Source organism: Glossina fuscipes, unplaced genomic scaffold (genome assembly GCF_014805625.2).
Source record: "Glossina fuscipes isolate IAEA_lab_2018 unplaced genomic scaffold, Yale_Gfus_2 1, whole genome shotgun sequence".
Classification (NCBI taxonomy): Eukaryota; Metazoa; Arthropoda; class Insecta; order Diptera; family Glossinidae; genus Glossina; species Glossina fuscipes.
Window position 1 is genome coordinate 10,353,524 of NW_023998415.1, and position 21,557 is coordinate 10,375,080.

At 34.4% G+C, this 21,557-nt stretch overlaps 1 protein-coding gene across 1 annotated transcript in view; it reads right to left on the bottom strand.

Annotated features, from left to right (window-relative positions):
• The window catches only part of LOC119632344, a 41,089-nt gene that overhangs the window by 531 nt on the left and 19,001 nt on the right, over nucleotides 1-21,557 (bottom strand). Inside the window, exons 5-10 of the mRNA XM_038025196.1 lie at nucleotides 18,256-18,437; nucleotides 2,009-2,457; nucleotides 979-1,707; nucleotides 523-901; nucleotides 157-359; nucleotides 3-88 (exon numbers count right to left, since the gene is read on the bottom strand). Of these exons, the coding sequence (XP_037881124.1) occupies nucleotides 3-88; nucleotides 157-359; nucleotides 523-901; nucleotides 979-1,707; nucleotides 2,009-2,457; nucleotides 18,256-18,318 (1,909 nt within the window). The 5' untranslated portion in view covers nucleotides 18,319-18,437. The remainder of the gene's footprint in view (nucleotides 1-2; nucleotides 89-156; nucleotides 360-522; nucleotides 902-978; nucleotides 1,708-2,008; nucleotides 2,458-18,255; nucleotides 18,438-21,557) is intronic.

Consider the following 21,557-nt stretch of genomic DNA (forward strand, 5'->3'; position numbering starts at 1 on the left):
ACAATCTATATTCTTTGGCAGCGGTTGATAGGGACGCGGTAAACACGAGTAACCAATCCACATGGTCGTATTAACGGGTCTAGGTAGTCTGAAAATATAATACGCTTAAGGCGATTTTCTGAAACTATTTCTTTCCTTCAACACTTTATATTATACCTTAGTAAAGCTACATCACTATCTACGGTCTTTTTATCAAAGTTCGGATGTTTATAACTTCTTAGTACTTTTAGTTGTAACTCTGTACCGTCTTCGTAGTCCAAGTTATGTTCACCAAGACGAACATATAAAACTTTGCGGACACAATGTGCCGCCGTTAGGATCCATTGAGGTGCAATTAACGTGCCGCCACAGAAGGCTTCCTATTTATAAAAAGAAAAACATTTATAAACGAATTTTCCTTTTCAGAAAGCCATTAAAAAACATTTTAAGTTTTTTTCATTTAATTGAATTTAAAAAGCTTTCAAAACATTTGTTAGAAAAATTGTTGTTCATTGTTTTCAAATAGAAAAACTTATATCGTACTTTGTAACGATTAAAAATGGCCACTTGCCAAGGCCATTCACCTTTACGGGCCGTCTTTCCGCCAATAATTTTAAGCATATTGTACATATTTCGTTTGTTATTACGTATGGGTGCTGTGCCACATTTCAATTTCATTGGTGCGTATTCGGGTCCCCGATATCCTTTGCCATTCATTATGAAATCACTAACTACAGAATTGGAAAGTGTGCCGCTCTCTAAACTAGTATCGCGCCTACGTGAACCCATCGGTCTCAGTTCATAGGCCGGTGATTTTTGTAGTTGCGCCTGCAACCATTGCTGGCAAAAGCTGCGTTCCGTATAACAATAAGCAATTTCCCGCAATACCTCACGGCCGCATTGCTCACGTAAACGACACTTTCTATAAGAACACGCATAAATAAGGGAAAGGAGTGAAAGTATGTTTCCCATGTGTTTTGTTATAAATTTTTAACTAACTTGTATCTTCTTGTGGTACATTTTGGCGAACATTTAGTCCATCTGCTCCATTTCGAATAAATTCTACGATATCTCGGTATCAAATTTTCCGGTGTTGCTTTCTCTTTGGCTGTTGGTAGCATAAATAATGATGATGAGGCGTTTGCATGATCGACGCCGTCATTGTAATCATTACTGTCCTCATATGATATATCACTGTACTGACTCTCTGAGCGATTGCTATCAATATCGAAATCTTCATATTGATAAGCATCGCTATCTATAGTAGCTTCAGTGATCTCTAAATTACGTCTATTGATTTGCTCCTCAATATAATTCTTATCATCATTGTCACGATCGTGATAATCATCAATGAGCTTATCATCGGCTGTGAATTCCAAAGATGTATTTATATTCAAATTTTGAGATTTTTTTAAATTCTTCTTTTCGTTCGATTCGCGAAAAAATTGCGTTATACGTTTCTTCTTTTCATTGGTAGCTTTTACTATATAAAAAACGGAATCATTGATATCACGTTGTCTTACTGTCATTAGCAGACGATCGTTTTCTCTCTGCATGCGGATGGGACGTGTTCCAGTTGATACTGTTGATAACATTTCATTAGCTTTTGGTAATAAAAGTGGCGCTAAGGTTACTGCAACATTGGCATTAATTGCTGGTGTAGTGTTCGTGTAATGTTGTGTTGAATTGGCTGCAATTTTTGTCGAATTGCCAAATAGTCTCTGGCATCTGCTTATGAAAATATTTATTAGAAAAACATTTTAATAAATACAACTTGTTGTAGAAAAAAATTTTTCATTTTTTCAAATAATATTTATTTAGTGATTAATTTCATAATTATTATTATTATTTATTTATTTTTTTTTCATAAACCTTAAATATATAATGATCTGTCTCTCCCTCTCTGTCTGTCTCTCGCTCTCTCTCTCCCTCTCTGTCTGTCTCTCGCTCTCTCTCTCTCTCTTTAGACAACAAATCAAGCGTTTCGCTGATCTATGTATGGAGTTCGAAAAGGGATTTTCTTACTTACTGTCGACATTTGCGTTCTTCGATATGCTTGGTGTGACCGCATTTCCGTTTTATTTTACAATATCTTTCACGTCGTTGCACACAGTCCATTCCGCACTCCGACCACACTGACCACGATGTAAATTGTTGTTGGCGACGTTGACGTCGTAACAACCAACGATTTCGACGATCATAAAAATGATGAACACGTTGACCATGATGCCAGTGAAAGCGTTGACGTTGCTTTTGTTTTTGCTTTTGCTGTCGTTGATTTTCATGATAACTTTGATGATAGTGTTGCTTTTGATGATGATGATGATGATGATTATGATGATGATGATGATGATGACGTTCATTGTGGTGTCTCTTTGCATTAAAATTATCTGAAGGGTGTGTTACTGCCGGTAATTGACCGATTGATGATTTAATTTCCGTTTGTATTTGTTGTTTAGCCAATTGAACATGACTATTCTGCAAGTAGAGAGCAAACGGCACATAAGAACCATAAGAAGGAAGCAGAAAAGTTATATATACGCTTTGCGATGGATAATATTTGATATCCGTCTCGGTAAATGAACTTTCAAGAAACTTAGCCAAGATAACTGCAAGTAATTTATTTAATTTCGATCGTTACGTTCGTTGACTAATGAAAATCTTTTCAATAGTCTTGAGTTATATTTGCAGCAAACTTTTGAAGTCCTCTGTCATTTATTGAGGGCAAATGAGCCGATGTAAAACGCCTATTTTCATGCCTGAGGCGCCGACAGACACAAGTATGTAGACGAAATTGTGCAATTTATTCTGTCTGAGAAAAGAAAACATGAAAGGATTTTTTTGAAGCTCTAAAGAGAGTGTTGAAGGCATGGAGCAGAAAGAACGAATCTTTGAACCTAACTTGACGGAGCGAAAATTCTGGTTTAAAGTTCACAATTCAATCCTAAATCACACATAACTCGATTTTTTCTTGATTTTAGAATATCAAAAACAGTACAAGGCTCCTTATTTTCCATGATAATGCTCTAAATGAAAGGGCCGCCTAGTACTTACGTATCTAAGATTCGACGTGGACTATTTAGCCTAGCTTTCCGGTGCATGACGACACAAACATAACAAGCATTGCGTCATTGAGTATCTGACGAGAGTGTGGATGGGCAATTTGATACACCCGCAGGTCCAGATTGGACAGACAGGACAATATAGCTAAAATACCATATCATACTACTTCCTGTCTTTATATCCAGTACACGGTTGCACTGCAACTCAATGGTCTGGGTTTCCTAAAGCCCTTTCCAAGTGTTAGGCAGCTGCATAAACCATGAAACGATGGTTTCTTGACGCCTGTGATACCAGGCCAGCTATGGTAAGACTTATTTCATTATAGGTCTCCCACTGACTGTATGGAACGTATCGATAGAGTAGACGTCAATCACGTCAATATTTAAAATCTCTTTACGCACGACTAACGATCCCGTCACCTTGAGAGTCGCTTAGTTCGGATGGCGCAAAAAGAATTTCGAATATAATATACCTTAGTTAGGGTTGTTTTCAGTAAACTCGGCATTACGGTAAATCGATTTCAAATGTACTCATCAAAACGAAAAAGTTGTTACCGCCCAAAATATTATTTTTGGCTGTGTCTCTTGTCTAATGAAACATTTGCAAATTATTAACCAAAACTTATGAGAGCTAACTAGTAGGCAGGCGCTCGTATTTGGGTGAAATTTAATTGAATTTTCTCATTGCTAAGACTTTATAAAATCTTATTATTCGCAGCTGTTGCAAACGCTTTAGTGAACTTGCTTTAATTTGACTCTTTAATAGTATCAAAAAAAAAGGCATATTTCGTAACAAATTTATAGGATCTTTAAACTTTAGCCTAGGTGGGTAAAGAAAGATGATTCTTCGTTTTCTTCGTCTTCTTCTTTTTTTTTTTTTTTGTATAGAAGAAAAGCGCCATGATTTATGAGTCACGCGCGCGCCAACAAATTTTTACTTCTCTTTTTTCGATACGTGTGCGTGTAAATGTGTGCAGAGTTTAAGTTTCGATTGTTTTTTTTTTTTTTTTTTTTTTTTTTTTATTGTGAGAAGAGTCTATGAAAGAAGAAGTCTATTAAAGTTTTCCTTTCATAGTCGTCTCTATGTTTGTCTGTCTATCTTGTGCTTGTTAATGTTGTTTTTTTTTTTTTTTCTGCAATGGGTTGTTGTCTGCGGTTTAGTTTGATTGTCGTAAAGATGTCAATGTTTCTGGCAAATGCAAATGCACTTCTACATGCCCTGTGCTGTAAAAATTTTAAAAGAGAATCGCTTATGCTAAACACATTATCACTTTTGTAACGTGTCAAAAGAAAGCTACACAACGCAAAGCCATTAATATTTATAAAAATAATTCGATAACAAGCAACTTAAAAAGGCATAAAGACGTGAATTCTTCTTCGAGTCCTTTTAAAGCTCTTTAGGCTCTTTAGTGTATAAACATTGCTTCAGTTGTCGTTTTCAACTCGTTGTCGTATATAGTACCCAAAGTTCGTTTTATTTATTGATTATATTAGTGAACTTGTTTTTTTTTTTTGTTTTTTTTTTATTTGTTATTCCCTATGCTTGCAGCTATCATATGTAATTTAAGTATTTGGATTTCTGATTTCTTTTCATTGTTTTTTGCATTTTTATCATTAAAGTAATAAATCTCTTTCGGTACATTAAAGCGATTTGTTTCGTTATACTTTTTAGCTTATAAGATGCTAATGAGTTTTCCTTTAAAACACTGCTACCGCGCAGCTTTTCAAAAACAAAAATTCGTTTTTTAAAAACATTATGATGTTATTCTTAAGCACGAATACAAGCCGAGATGTATATATGAAACAACTCTATATAATTATCATAATGCTAGAGTTCTGAAAGAGTCTTATGTGGTCTCACCCTAGTACTGGGATGCCTCAGTTTTTCTTTTTCTATGTGTAACATTTAGATGTGCATAATTCGCATAATTCTTGTATAGCTAGCGCAACGTCGCGAAACAAGAGTCCGTGCCTCTGCTCATCCACACGACAATGATACCCAAACAACGATTTGGTCAAAGGCATGATTTGGTCACGATCATCGTTGAAATCAGCAAAAGTTGTAACTTAGAAAGTCTAAGGTAACAGAATATATTAGACCTCAGTAGACCTCAGTCGATCGCCATTCCTTCGATCGGTATAAATATGTGCTTTCAGAACAACCAAAATCCAACAAATTTGAAAACGTTTTGAACAATTAATGCGCTAAGACTTATCTTTGCCTATATATATATATAGAACGATGTTTGAGTTTTAGATGGGAATCCGCCAGCGAAAACATTCAGATATATATAAAAAAAAAAAAAAAAAAATTAATGAAAAAGGAAAGGCAAAAAAATGCAAAAAAATTATCGACACTACAGTAAGGATATGAAAAATGTGGTGTTTCTATGCCGGTTTCGAACGACACAGAAGAAAAGCATTGGAAACTAAACTATATATTAAAGTAAGGCCTTACATATTTTTCGCACTTTGATCAATTATCGGGCCTATCCAAGTTTAAAAACAATATAGATATGAGATTTCTGCAAACGTGGAACACGTGGAACACGGAATTGTTAATTACTTGTTAAAAACGAGTAGAAAAAACTGCCTTTAAAAGCAATAATCGATATATACGATATATAAGTAAGTTTTCAATTTTTCGATTTCATAAAAAACAGAAAAAAAAAAAACCCTTTAGCATATAGGCGGTTTGTCAAATTCTTGAAATCAAGGAAAATTAGAGAAGGTCAGAGGAATGTGATGGTTTGTAAACAGCTCATGGGATAATTCTTCCAATTTTGTTATTGCAAGGCAAGCACGTCTTTCAGAGCCAATGCATCCTTGTGCTGGAAAACATAAATTTTTTCTTTCTTTAAAGCTTGCATTTGCTTTTCATTATTTGATATCCACTTGATTCGAAAAATTTGTCTAATACTCGTTGTCTATTACTGTTATGTATATTCAGACTGTTACACATTTTTTGTTTTTTTGTTCTAATACTCAGTGGTCGTGGGTTCAAATCTCAAGTTCGGTAGAGTTTTCAATAAAGCCGAAAGCCTTAGATGCTAGTGCTTTAAGACTTTAGTCTTAGAATTTCTTCTCTGGCTAAATTAATAATAATAATAATAATAATAATACTAATACGTCCTAATAATATATGTATTCGCGACACCTTGTGATATTGATACAGTAGCAAGAGTTGAAATAAAATGAAGTTTCGATTCATAAACTGAGGAGAAAAGACGTTATCGTCTTTTGATCAATTTTATTATTTTCCTAACAAGAAACTTAAGAAGCTTAATCCTCTTTCTGTGATATTGATTGTCACAACTTGTGATAAGACCGATAAACCGAATACAAAGACGGACTCATGTTATTTGAATCCCGTATAAATATTATTGGGGAACTCTTATTGAAAATTTGTTTAATCATAGGTAGAAGCTTAAGGAAGCTTTAGATTTGAATTGATTAACAACTGCTAATTGTTTTTTGATTAATTATTTTTAAGAAGATTTTTTTTTTTTTTTTTTGTTGAGGCTCAAGACACACTTTCACACTCGCTGCTCACACACCGCTCGCAATGGATTACCACACTTATTTGTATTTTCACAGTAATTTGAAATAGGGCAAAAGAAACTGCACTCATCTCTTGATTTTATAATTTATTATATTGCAGTTAAATTACATACATAATCACAATAACATAAATGAATTTAGTATCACTCTAATAATTTAAACTAAGCCGTATGCACAGGGTAAATGGGAAAAAATGGGAAATGTGTTAAATAAAATCTTAGTAAAATTAAAAACTGTATTAATTTTTACACATACATACAGTTGTAAAAAATAAAAGAACAAATACAAGTAAAACATAACAAACGAAAATACGGTATGTATGCATGCGGTTCAATTTAAAACAAAGCTTAACGATTACTTATTCGATTTCAAAAATTTCAACGAAATCAATTCTTAAAAAAAAAAAATTAATAAAAAACATCGAAAATAGAAGAGATGGACTTGTCCTTATCTCTACCTATCTCTCCCGCTCTCTCTCTCTCTCTGTCTCTATCTATCTATCTTAATTTCTTTCTTTCTTTCTTTACTATTCAGTGAATGGATGATGTTTTCATTTTCATGCCGCTTTGGTTTTTGACTACAAACGCTTACAAAGTCCTACAAACGCTGTAACGTTTGTCGGTAACGAATAACTTTTATCATTTATAACATTTGTAATATGTTTTCACCAATAACAATAATAACAATAATAATAATAATAATAATAATAATAATAATAAGAATATAGTTACCCTGATGGTAGATTAATTTTTCAAAGTTTTAACTCTTAATAGCGGCTTCAACAAGCGTAGTTTAAACGTAGTTTAGCATTTCTATTTTTTCTTTACATACAAAGTAAGAGAAAGTTTGACATTGATTATACTAAAGCTGTATGCGGATTCTTTGGTAGTTTTTTCTTAACAACATGCCCACTTCCCATTTATTCGAATTTGAAGGTGGATATGCAAATTTTTTCAAAGATTATTTCTCAGTACAAATTGGAAAAATTCCATTATTTAACTTCACTAGCAGGACATTACGTACGATGCCCTCTTTGCGACTTTTCATGCCATCGTATTGTGATTTTTAAGATAGCATAGGTTTCATTTACAATTCTTGGGAAGGTCTACTTACAGGAACTTTTACTAACAATGTTTTTATGCTTTTTCTGGTCTTCAGCGTTCGACCATTACAACAATCAACTCTTTTGATTCGACTAACTTTGTATTGTGTAAATAGTAGGCTTATATGTCCTTTTACCTTTTACAAGTTACCAATACCTAATTTTACTATCATATTTTCGTAATAGTCTTCGTTTTTCTACAGATTGTTGGTAACATTTGAAGCAATTGTCGACACCAGGAGGCTACTTTACGTCGGCGGGTAAGACACTATGGCTTTGGGGGACTTTTAGGAGAATCAGACTAGAGACTTTTCTTCGTGTTTGGAAAGACATTCAAGATAGAAGGGCTACTTAGAGAAAGAATGCCAATACGAATAAGTTTCATTTCTAATATGGAGTTGAGCGAGAAATTCTCAAGACCGCGTACTAGCCGTAAAATGTTTGTTAAATTCACTTCAACGAAACAATGACGTCCTGTCAGCTCTTTTACCGTTCATCAAAACGAACGCTTCCACTACATGGTTACAGGATTCTTTTTCTTCGAAAAATTTGGTTCAAAAACAGTAACTGTTGCCTTTCCCCTTATTTACTTAAAAAAAAAAACAAAATGACTTTTTTTTTAAAGTTTTTTTTTTAACATGTGCAAAGATTTAAAGTGTTTGATCATAAGGAGTTGATTATGCAAAACATTAATTGCGGAAAAGACGATAATGGTAGCGACATGCGCTTTGGTCAAGGCAAAGAGTGCTGTGTGTTTTTTTGGCCTTTAGAAGGTTAGGACGCGTCGTAAGCCTCAATTCGGGACTGCACGGCTAATAATTATGATCAACAGAAAGTGCGCCATTTATTGCATTGCATAACGAAACCGAAACTTCTTAGTTATTATTTATTAAAATTTTCTTAAGATGTTTAAGCTTTCAATAGATTGATGAACGGATGTTGCACAAATCCTTGACGAATATTCTCTATCGTGTCAAAGTACGATGCTAAACGGATCGACCACCAGTCGGCTAACGGGTGGTCCGACATTTTGCTACTTCTGATTAAATTTAGACAATTATTTTTATATCAATGCGTACTCGAGGAGGTTAAAGGTAATAAGACAGAGAGAGTAAAATAAGAAAGCGATCGCGTACAACCAATACTTCAAGAAGAAAAAGCAGACGGACGTTTTGGTGCATTTTATGGCATCTGATATATTATGATTCCATTTCCGGCGACAACATTCGACATGCTTTCTAGTTCATTACATTTTCGCATTAAAAAATAAAAATTCTCATGCAAATCCATATATAGGAGAATTTATATAGAGGATAGGATGCCAAAATAGGCGTTGGGGGCAAAATTTTATAGAGTTAATTTTTATATCAAAGACTTAGACTTTTCTGCCCTATAAACGATAAATTTTTGTAACAATCATTTATAGGGTAGGAGTCAAAACTCACTTGTACGCTTATCTGGTGCAATTTGCTGGAACTTTCTTCGAGATTGTTTAACGTTTATAGGTTTCAGAAGATTTCCATTATTTTTCTCATTTCAATTATTGTTATTATTATTTATTTTTTTTTTTTACAGTTAATTTCTTTCTGTTCAATATGTTGCTATTGCCATATTGTAACAGCAACATCCCCCTGATTTCTAATTCAATTAAGAGAAAAACAAAAAGGAAAAAAGTGCCATAAAATTTTTTTCTTCTGCGAACATATTTCAAAGTTTGCTTTGATAAGACATTAAATCGACCGAATTCGTAAACTTCATGTGCTTCAGTTGCCATCTTTGCACTTCAGTTGCTCGCATTTAAGTTTAGTTTTCTGCTCTTTGTTTTTCTAATTTGAAATATATATATATATGTATATATATATATATATGTATAAAAAGTTTAAAAACAATTTTGGCATAAATAGCGCATTCATTTTTCCTCATTGTATTACTTAGCATCTGTTTATAATTTCTTTAGAAGACAAAAAAAAAAAAAAAAAAGAACATATTAAACGGTATATTCCCCTTGAGACGACTTTTGAACACTTATAAGTCGGTGTTGCAGTGTTTTTTCAAAACAAATCAATATACAAAAATGTTAGTCCCTTTACGGTCTGCCCTATGGCAATATTTCTTGCTGTTACGGGGAACATCCTCCTACATGTAAAAGAGACATCTACCCTGAGAGATTGATCAAAGAAAAATTGGAAAGAAAAAAGTGAAATTTCACCAGCTAGACTAACACAAGTCCGTTAATTAACTGATCGCTGAATTTGGTATAAATTTTTGCATCTAATTGCGAGCGTTTTTATGGCCTTTGAAATTCTTTGTTCTATGTGTTCATAAAATGTTACGAACGCGATGAGAAAATGAATATGTTTTATAATTTCCAGTATAGTATACGTGTGTGTGTATGGCTGTGCACGTGAAAATGAAAACTTCCTAAATGCGAGTACACGAGTAAATTATTCTATTTTTAAATAATGTAAACAGTATGTTTATGCTTTCAGTTCGTATGTTTGTCTGTCTTACTGTCGGCCGATTTGTTCCAACCCGTACGAATTGTTTGGTGTCTTTGCTTAACTTATCTTAATATGGACGCGGTCTGCTTCGTATTTGGCATCGTCCTCGTCATAATTATTATCATCGGTACGATAATTATCATTAATTTTTGTTTTCTTCAGTCCATGGTTTCGTCTGTTTTTGTTTGTTTGTTTTTGTTTGTTTTTTTTTTTTACCGCTGCAGTGCCTGCAGTGCCTGTCATATATTAAGTGGAGTTTTACTTCTTTTTTTTTTTTCGCAATCGTAATTCTTGTTTACGAATCATGTCGTGCGGATTACAAGTTGACGTTATTCACGTGTAAACATAAGTGTAGAACTTACATTTACACTTGTGTGTGCATAAAAATACATTAATTTTGATTAAACACTCAAAAGACAAAAAAAAAAGCAGCACTTAAAGGACATAAATCGAAAACTTGATCGTTTAATATTAAGATACGATAAAGAGAAGAAATTTGTATTTAAGGCAATCGGCCGAAAATCGTAAAATTCCAAATTTTTTAATTTAAAGTAAGCTAAGAACTAAGCACATGTTCGCGTATAAGGTAAGGCTTATAAGACTTAAAGGGAAAAGTGAAAATTCTGACAAATGACGTTTCCAGTGACATTTCGTTCATTCACATTCAGTTTAATATGCATATGGGACGTCGCGCTTTAAATGAAATCCGAAGTTCGTTCTGGAACAGGATCCGCAACTTGTTCGCAGTTTAAATAATAGGTCCATGAAAAAGTATTAAGAGATATTTTCGTATGTATATGATCAAATCTTTTCTTTTTACTCAAAATGATTTTTACACAAAGTACACAATGACGTCATTATTATTTTCGAAAAAATTTCGCGATATTTTTTACGCCTCACCTGGTGTATTTTGACTATGAAAGAGAAAAAAAACGCGTACTTTGAGGTTTCATTGGCAAAGAAGGCAAAACAAAAGCAAACTTGCACGTGGACGACAACGACAACGACGCGGCGCGTAATGACGAAATATCGTAGGTGGTGATGAGTAATGCGGCAGTGCGTTGCTTGGTTTCAGACATTTTGATATCCATATTTTGGTTATTCGCTTAAGAAAGCACGAAAATATAAAAGTCGTTGCCTGAATTTCAGCTGTACGTCTCCGGGAGGTCTGTATTAAGAAGTTTTTAATATGACAATAAAAGATGTTGTTCAGAAAGACAATTCATTGGTTTTTTGACCGCAGCACATTGACGGGAAAATTCTTGATATTGATTGGTTGAGCAGAGTATCAGAACTTTCTATCAGAATAGTGGAATAAAAGGATATGAATGGATGAGAATGAGCCGGCGATATGTTAAATACTCTTACCCGGTTTATATTAATGGGCGGGATCGTTGAAATGATGATAATGATTTACATAACATCGTATTATATTATGTTATGTATATCTGTCGTAGTTTATATTGCGCTAGCCTTCAGATAAACAACGCCTTTCGTGGAGCAACCACAGTCCACGTTACGTTCGTTATTGGCACTTCAACTTAAAGAGGGAGATGAATTGTTCGAAAAAACGTAATAATAATAAATTTAAGCCAAAATCTGGGTAAATAGATTTTGAGAAATTTTTCCTTGAGTTAGCTCCTTGTAGAGTGATACATCCTATTGACGAACAATTCGGACGCGATTGTTTGAAAGCCCTTCGCGGAATTGCCATCAATAAAACGCAATTGCCAAGATCAAGATTTGGAAAAAGTACCTTCATTCCTTCCTTTTTATATTTTAAATTGTTTCGTATTCGATTGATTAGATTTACCAAAAGCATTTATATAGAATATAAGTCATACGTTATTTCAATTGGTCCGAAGTGATTCTGATTGTTTGTAAGCAGATTGGGTTTACTTTTAAACTTTCAAATTAGGTCGAGATAGAGAAATTTCCCTCTCTTTAATTATATATCTAACTTACCATCTATCCAAAAAGATAATAAGTAAACATAATGATAAGATGAGGAAAATATAAGATATAATTGACAAGACTATTAAGTAAAAAAAAAAAAACAAAAAAACAAAAAAACAATACAAACTAAGAAAATTCATTAAAATAACTACAAAACGATGAGGTCTTTTTCAATCTCCTTATCCCATTCAATTCATCCCGAACGAATGTTGTTGTAGTTACTCAGTCCGACCAGTCTGAAGAGAAGCATTGCATTAGACTCTTAATATAAGGAATATTTATGTCATCACGAACGATCCCTAGATTATCGGATAATTAGACGAAGAGTCTTAGATCGATACCTTAAAAGTACGACAATATTAGAGCTATTATCGGCTGCTTCATATAAACGTACGCCGTTGTTGTCAATGGATTGAAAGATATTCTTGTGCAAAACGCCTTTAGTTCTTAGGTTAGTTTAGTTCTTAGGTTAAGATGAGATTCTAGACAAATGAGCCAATAGTTTTTAAGTCAAGTCAAAATTAAAAAAATATTTTTTTTTTATACTTAAATATATGGTTAATAACTTTTTCCTTAATTATTATTACAAATTAATTCTTCTTCCCAAAAATTAATTAAAGAATAATTCCCTTTTTTTTATCCTTTTGGAGTGTTCTTAAGAACACATGGATTTATGGTGTATTTTATGATTTCAATTTCTGTGGCCTCTAGGATTTCATGCACACACAACAGATAAAACGAAAGTAGTTAAATTAATCCAGAATTAATATGCAATATGTGGCCGCGTAGACAGAAGGTCGCGACCAACAACTCAAAGGACGTGAGTTCATATCTCAAGTATGGTAGAGTTTTCAAGAAAGGCGGGCGTACTTTGTAAGTTTATTTGCAAAAAATGTATAAACAATAAATAAATAAATTAATCCTAAGCTAAGTAAACTAAATAAGAAATGTACCTATTTATCCGGTTTAATGTTTATGGAAATAATTTTTAAAATTTGTGTAAACCTATTTCATTATTTCATTGTTCAGTAAGAGCTTGTAATCAAAAAAAATGTCAAATCCTCTATCAACGATTTTTTAAGCACAGCATTTTTGTTCTTATAGTGTGCCCTGTTTGTGTGACCACTTATGTAAAGCGTATTCAGAAATTCGTTTCAAGCTAATTAAATGCCTTTCCAGGCATTTGGAATGAAAATGAAATTACAAGTTAAAAATGATGACTGAAAACTTTGATTTTTTTTCCAAGATTTATCGAAACTTTTCTATTCCAATTTACCAGCAGGCAGGCAGGTCACGATATTTAAATTAAGCAAAAAAAAAAACGTATATATAAAACAATTAGGACAATTGAATTCGGGTGCAACCGCAATTTTTATACCCATCAACTTTTTTATTTTAAATACAAAAGAAAGGATATGTCGATGCTTTATATTATTCAAGGGACGCAGTCAATTTTTCTATTTTTATATAGATACTGTAGATGTAGAATCTCTCCTAGAATAGACGTGGACATTTTTATCTTTAAATTTATTTTGGGGTCTCGGGGCAGGATTATTAAACTTCACCATTCTTCAACATAGGGTGGGCGCGGTAGAATCATCCACGGAATATGCGTGTAAATTTTGATCATTGTATTTGTTGTGGTTTATAACACTAAAGAATGAAGCCTCAGAAACAGCACAAAGTATATATAATGTCGATCAGCATCAAATTCTAATCCCATTAAAGCAAGTCCGCGATTGACTTTAAACTTGATACAAAGATTGGAAGTTCTTGCACACAGGTAATAAAATTTGGTTTTTTGTTCGTTAGCTATAAACCGTCACAAATACAACAATAAAAATTTGCATTTATCAAAAATTGAAATTTGATCATTTCATCGAAGCCTTTGCAGCACTCAGAAAGAAGCTTCACGGACCATATTTAGCCAACATATTATTCAGTCCAGTATCAAACTAAATGCATTCTACTTGGTTCTTTTGTGTTTAAAAAGAGAGCCGGTCTCACATTAAATCGTATTATGGACGTGTCTTCTGATCGATTTCACACATTTCTAATATTAGCCTGCGCACAACTGCTTCTACTCTTCCTGAGAAATTTGAAGCCGATCGCTTTAGAAGAATATTTATTGCAGAGATTACACACAGGCAGGTCGATAAGCGGACAGGTGAACACGCTTATATCGATTCAGAATTTGAGGCTGATCAAATATATAGATATTTCATGGCGTCTTGAAAGCCTCCCTGTGGATGTTGCAAGCATTTTGACAAAATGAATATACTCCCATCCTACGGTGGTGGGTATAAAAGAAAGAAACAAAATGAAAAGCTTCTTCATTACGAATGACAATAGCAACTTTCTTTCACTTACGATGTTACATGTCAAGATGCTTAAAAACTCCGATAAAATATGTGACACATGTCTCAACCGCAAACTGTTGTATGTAAATGTAAGGAAATATTAGTTTGGGGAAAAAGAAATCCATCATTTTTTCGGTAGATGGCTGCACTGATAGATTTCTCGTAAAGTATCGATCAAACAATTTCCGATACTGTACATTTACATACTGTACATTTTGCAGTAAAAAAATTCTTTTGCTGTTTTTTGTTTGGTGCATTCAGTTGTGAGTTACAGCGTGTTAAAAATGGAAGTGAACAAAGAGAAAATTCGGTACATTTTACAGTTCTTCTTTGACAAAAGCGAAAATGCAAGCCAGGCGGTTAAAATTGTGAATGGTGTTTATGGTTCCGATACTGTAAGAGCCAATTATGTGCAATTTTGGTTTCGTAGATTCCGTTCAAGAATTTTTGATGGTAAAGATGCACCTCGCACAGGTAGGCCGGTCGTCGAAAATGTCGATAAAATCGGAGAAATGATCGAACTTGACCGGCATGTTAGCAGTCGTAACATCGCCCAGGAGCTAAAAATCGTCCATAAAACAGTTTTAAACCATTTACACAAAGCTGGATTCAAAAAGAAGCTCGATGTTTGGGTACCACACCAATTAACAGAAAAAAACATGATGGATCGAATTTCCATCTGCGAAGCCTTGGCCAAACGGAATGAGATAGACCCATTTCTTAAACGGATGGTGACTGGAGATGAGAAATGGATCACATACGATAACCCTGTGCGAAAACGATCGTGGTCAAAGAGGGGTGAAGCACCTCAAACGGGCAGGAAGGTTTTGCTATGCATTTGGTGGGACTGGAAGGGGATTATTTATTATGAGTTGCTTCCATATGGCCAAACGCTAAATTCTGATCTCTACTGTCAACAACTGGACCGTTTGAAGATAGCGATTGACCAGGAGAGGTGTCGTGTTTCACCAGGACAACGCTAGGCCACACACATCTACAGTGACTCGCCAGAAACTTCGGGAGCTTGGTTGGGAAGTTTTAATGCATCCGCCATACAGTCCGGACTTGGCATCAAGCGATTATCATCTTTTTCTTGCATTGCAAAATTTCTTTAATGATAAAAAATTGGAATCTAGGGAGGATTGTGAAAATCGACTACTAGAGTTTTTTGCAAATAGCGACTAGGACTTCTATGAGAGAGGCATTTTGAAGTTACCTTTAAAATGGCAACAAATCGTACAACAAAACGGTGCATATTTGACCCAAATCGGACAATCCGAAGCATGTTAAATAAAGTCCTGAAGTTCATATAAAAATAATGGATTTCTTTTTCCCCAAACTAATATATCAAAAATAAATAACTTGTTTTCTTAAATTTCGGATTTCCGATTTCCACCCGATTTTACATATTATCCATTTAATCGGACTCACGGGGAGGGGCGTACGCAAATAAATAGTTTTTTCTTGAGGACTATGTTGGCACATAAGTTGTAACAAGTTAATGTAAGAATTAAGATAACAAAATTATCCATTAGACATTCAGAAGTTATAAACCAATATTATATTCGCCTGAGTGCTAAGTTTTAAGTCAATACATTGGGATTGCAAGATACTTTGTTAAATGTAGGAATGTCAGTTGGTATATCGATGTCGGCCCAGGTCGTCCTCAGGTTGTAGACTTTCGACCACTAAGTTTGATTTATTGAAGGGTATTCCCACCTATTGTCAAGGGCAAGTGCAATCCGTTAAACTCTAAAGAGAAAATTTAATCGATCACGAATGGGAAGAACAGGACAGTCTGGACGAGATAGAAGGGGGTTTTAGCAAGCGGCCGAGACAACTGAAAGTTAGACAAATGATAAGACAAGATGGCGAAGCCACGGATTCGACCTTTAAAGATCGCGTGATCATAGTTGAAAAGACTGGTTCAAGGTAAAGGCGGAAAGGCGTAATGGTAAACAATCGAAGACGAATCACTAACTCAACTATTCATTAATACCTGATATATAGTTGAAAAATTAAAATAATAAGAAAATTGTTGGCAACACATTTGTGTTTCCTACAAAGACGAGGGGAACAAAAGAGGCGAGAAAACTCTGTTCCATAGAGTACTTAAACAGAGAATTTGACATCAACCTATACTTGCCGAATACAATATAAATAATATATGTAATTATATCGGCACACATGCACAATGAAAGTATATCAACTGTTGTTTTCGGAAAGAGCGTCAACTGGGAGAAACTGAGAAATGAAGAATGTATTTCGAACTTCAGCACGGTGAATATAGAATCAGTGATCCTTTTTCACTACTTTATAGAGAGGCATATATTAGAATAAGCGAAGATCGAAGCTTTGTTACATATATTGGCACATGCATATATACATTTAGTAATTCGTTGTTATTACATTAGTCGTTCCCTTCTGTTACATACTTTACATCTAGCAAAAGTCGAATAAAGCACATCGAGCTTTTTAAAATACTTTAGCTTAAAGTATATTAAATGTGCCACTCATCTTACAAGTAGCTTACCCAAGCCGATTTTCTCTTTAAAAATAACCGAGAACCGATCATTACCTATAATTATGGTCTCAATAACTTCACTTCTAGTCGGTTAACTGTTATCAAGTACCATACTGCACGTAGAGTTACTTTGCAACTGTATTACAGTGGACATCAAGGATCGGGACATAAATATATAAATTTCTTGTCTTGCATGCTTCCCTTTTTTGCAAAGGAATTTATTGTAATTTCCTTGACCGACTTCAAATGTTTGTTTAATTTGAAAAAAAATTCTGACGGTATTAATGCTTCCTCTGAGCTATTAACACAAAACTCGGATTGACTTGAGACTTTACTTCTCCCTTCGGAGGCTTTTGGTCTACGATCTTTTCGTATAACTTCGCTTACGCAATCACGAAATCATAGAAATTTCGTAAATAATTGCCGTCAATTACTTTGCAAAATAATTTATTTTACTTTTTGTTTTAATTGTTTCACTTTCAATTACACAAAATAAAATTTCATAGACCTTGTACTTTTTTCTTATTATTGAAGGCAAAAGAAACAACTAGGAGCAAGAGTGTCCATTAAGTATCTTACACTATTTCGCTTAATACCAGTGTTGATTCATTTTCGTAATAAAAAACAAAAATCTATCCCTTGTTGGACAACAAAGGGCCCTTATATGAGATGCGGTCCAAATAATATATATTTTTGCGCCACGCAGTAGTACTAAATTGTTAGACAATTATTGATGTCAGACAACTATTAAAGACCAATTTTCATCACAAAATTATAAAAATTGGACTTTTATTAATTACGACTATATGGGAGGCGCTTCTAGAAATTGCTTCATCTGGTCAAAATTTTTCACGTTAACCTGCAGATTTCTATTAAGAAATTTCGAAAAATCCAAATTTTTTCATAGAATGACTACTTCCTTAAAATAAGGCCTTTATTCGATGGTAGAAATGATCGAATTCGATCCATTTTCAATACAGTTCATTCCTGGGCCAACATACATCGGTGTACCAAAATTTTACCAAAACATGTCAAGAATTGCCCCTTGTAGGATGTGCACAAATATTAAAATAGACGGAGACTAGACGCACAGGTAATCTTAAGCCGAATTTAGAAAGTATTTCTGACTTTGCATCCGGCCATAATTAATTTACGCTATACTAAAAGTAGTGTAGGGTATTTAAAGAAAATAATTTAAAAATTCACTTACCTCACTTAATTGTACTATTTGCATTAAAGCTAATAATCTGTAGATGCAATGGCGCCAGTTCATGTTATAAATTTCTAGACAAATATTAAGAAAATCAAAACATCAACAATACAAGAAGGGGAAATGATTGCAGCCGGTTTTGTTGAATTACACTCAAGTGCCATAACAAATAACGAATGATGCTGTAAATAAGAAAGTTACAAAACTTTAGAAACAAGAAAAGCAGAAATAAAAAAAATAAAAAAACAAAAATTAATGCTACGTTAGTCCATCAGTTATGCTTCTTTAGATTTAGACTCTCTTCGTGTCACAATTGTTTATATATACTACGTGTTGAGGTTGTAAGCCAGTAAAGAAAATATATTATTATTATTATTATAAATTTAGCCAGAGAATAAATTCTAAGACTAAAGTCTTAAAGCACTAGCATCTAGGGCTATTGGCTTTTTATTACAAAACTCTACCGCACTTGAGGTTTGAACCCACGACTATTGAGTTGCTAGTCGAGACTCTTGCCTACTCGGCCACTCAGGCGGATAAAGAAAATATAAAAAGGTGGATTACTTAGGAATATATAAGATGTGGTGGCCTTTCTTAATTCCATTTTGAATAAATCGACCACTTCGCCGGTTAGGTGTAATTTTTCGGGGGAATGTTTTCTAATTGTGTCATCTTTTTAAATTTAATCGGATATCAAGGAAAAATGAAAATATTCGTCAATATTCTAGACCGAAACTGGCATCCAACAAAGTCGGATAAGTTTTTCACTCAAAGCGAGTCTTTTGCGTACATAAGAACTGAAGACATCCTACTTAGTGCATTGAAAGGGCAGATAATAAGCACTAGGGTTTTGTTGTAGCGCCTTCAAACTCTGGATGAGGTGCAGAAGCGCAACGAGTTGCTCCTAATGTGGGTATGAAAACATTCAGACATCGAAAACAAGGAAAGGATCGGCTGCTTACCCAGTAGAACTACACCCTAAGGACTATGATCGGTACGGCGCCTTTCTGCGGTGTATCAAGGGATCATAGTAAGAGGTTAGTATCGCAATTGACTCAGAAAAAAACACCTCACCATAGAAAGCAGTGTAGAACAATGGCGAGCTAAACCGGCATAACATAGAAGCTGTTCGTACTACGAAGGGACGACGTACATCTCGTAACTAGCTTTTACATGAGTCATAATTCCTCCAGGTACCACCTGAAAAATATCCTGGACACCGATTCATGCACATTCTGCGAGGGGGCGAAGCAAATATCCCTTCATAACGTGTGCGAATGTGCGGCCATCTGCAGAATCGGATATCAACTGATCCGCCAAAATTTCATAACGCCGAACACCGTATGGTGGTCCGAAGATGGCAGCACGCATTCGTAAGAGTCCCAAAGCTGGACAGATAGGAGCATAGGCGTGGAGAAAATAAATCGTTTTAGGTCCCAGTACGGACTACTAATCAAGTGTGGGGAGCGAAACTATGGGATCACTTGGGTGAACATAGATTTCGTGGTGCTCCCTATAAAACATTGGCTGCTGCATTAAGGCTCTTGCTTGAGAGTCGCACAGCAAAGAAAGGTTTAAGACTTGCTATCTATAACCGAGGTGACTGGTTTTTCTCTTTGGAAGCGGAAGAGGTCTAATCGGAAGGGGATCTCTTTTCATTTGGTTCTCTTTGATGGAGGTTATCTAATGATTGATGGCCAGCGATATCGAAGAGGGGTAGGGCACAGTTGGGTATGTGTGCTTTGCGATGACAACCTTGAAAGCATTATTTCCTTGAGAAAGGCGATGGTGATTGGATTAGCCCACCGGGACGTGTGGATAGTCCAAAGGCAAGTGCGGCTGCGGCAGTATGAGAGCACCAAAAGCTGTATAGCTTGGTGTAAGTTCTTGCTTGAACGATAAATCAAGAAGTTAAAGGGTGTCCGCGGGGGTCAAGTTGCCCAAAAGTAGGATTGCTTCAGCAGGAAGATGCACACTACACATCGGAATGCGGGACGAATGCTTTCTTGCCTGACTGCTTGGGTACGGCCCTTCGGAGACTATTTGTGATGGCTGTGATTGCCCCTAAGTTTTGCGGGGAGCTATCTAAGACATGCTTAGATAGGCCTCGACGTGGGCCATTAAACGAGAAATTGGCCCACACCCACTTTTTATTGCGGTACTTTAGGGTAGCGAGGCCCCCGTTGAATAGGGCTTGTCTTTCTCCCTGTGGGGTCCTCAATTAATTGAATTTTATTGCCAATGATTGTAGGCAACCGTAACCTGATTAAGGCTTCACGCCAAGTGCGGACGTTCAACCCCACACAGGTATCTGCTCATCAAGTGTTTTATGTTAATTGAATCCTGAAATGTTTTTATACTATTTTAAGAAATTATTCTTCGCTGTCCATATAGGACATATAGGGGATTTATTTATATCTTCAATCTGTCAGATGTTTTTTGTCTGTCAGATGAATTTTGCTTTTATAAAGCTATCGTGAATTACAAAAAAAAAGGAAACATGAGCTTGCATAGTGGCAGCATGGTGGGGAAAGATGGAGATTCTGAAATTTCCTTAAGACGACTTTAGCTTTTAAGAAGCTTCGCCTTCTGGTCGACCGGTCATTATTATCGATCCAATAGAAATATATTGATCTTTACTTTGACATCAGTAATGATTCAACATAACCTAATCGTGAATGCACTTTTCCGATAAATTGTTGAATTTTGCTTGAGGATTAACTAAAATGTTACGAATCAAAATATAAAAAAGATTTTCTTTTTTTATTTTTGTTTGTTTTTTAATATCTCTTAGTAAAAGTTATGATGAAAAAGTAACCTGCGCTATATAATTAGTTAATATGACCCCATTGAGTACTTCAGTGTTAAAATTTGCTATGAAGAGATAATATAATAATAAAAACTAATTTAAAGAATATTTTCTTGCCAAACATTTTTCTTTGAAAAATTGCTAATATTCGTTTTTACAAATTAAAATTTTTCATATGAATTTAATGATAATCATTAGTCAAATCCTCAAAATGTACGATATTAATTAAAATTAATTTTATGCAAAAAAATAAAAAAAATAAAAATAAATAAATAAAATAAATAAATAACTAAAAAAGAACTAATATAAACAACAACAAAAGTGTTTCAACATTTCAAAGGCAAAACAAAGTTCATGATCTGTAAAGATTAATAAATGAGCCAAACGCACAAATATATAAATGTGTACGTATGTACGACGTATGTTCATAAAGAAGAAAAAGAAAATTCCTCAAAGGCACACGGCAAACTTTTTTAAAAATTTTCATTTAAAT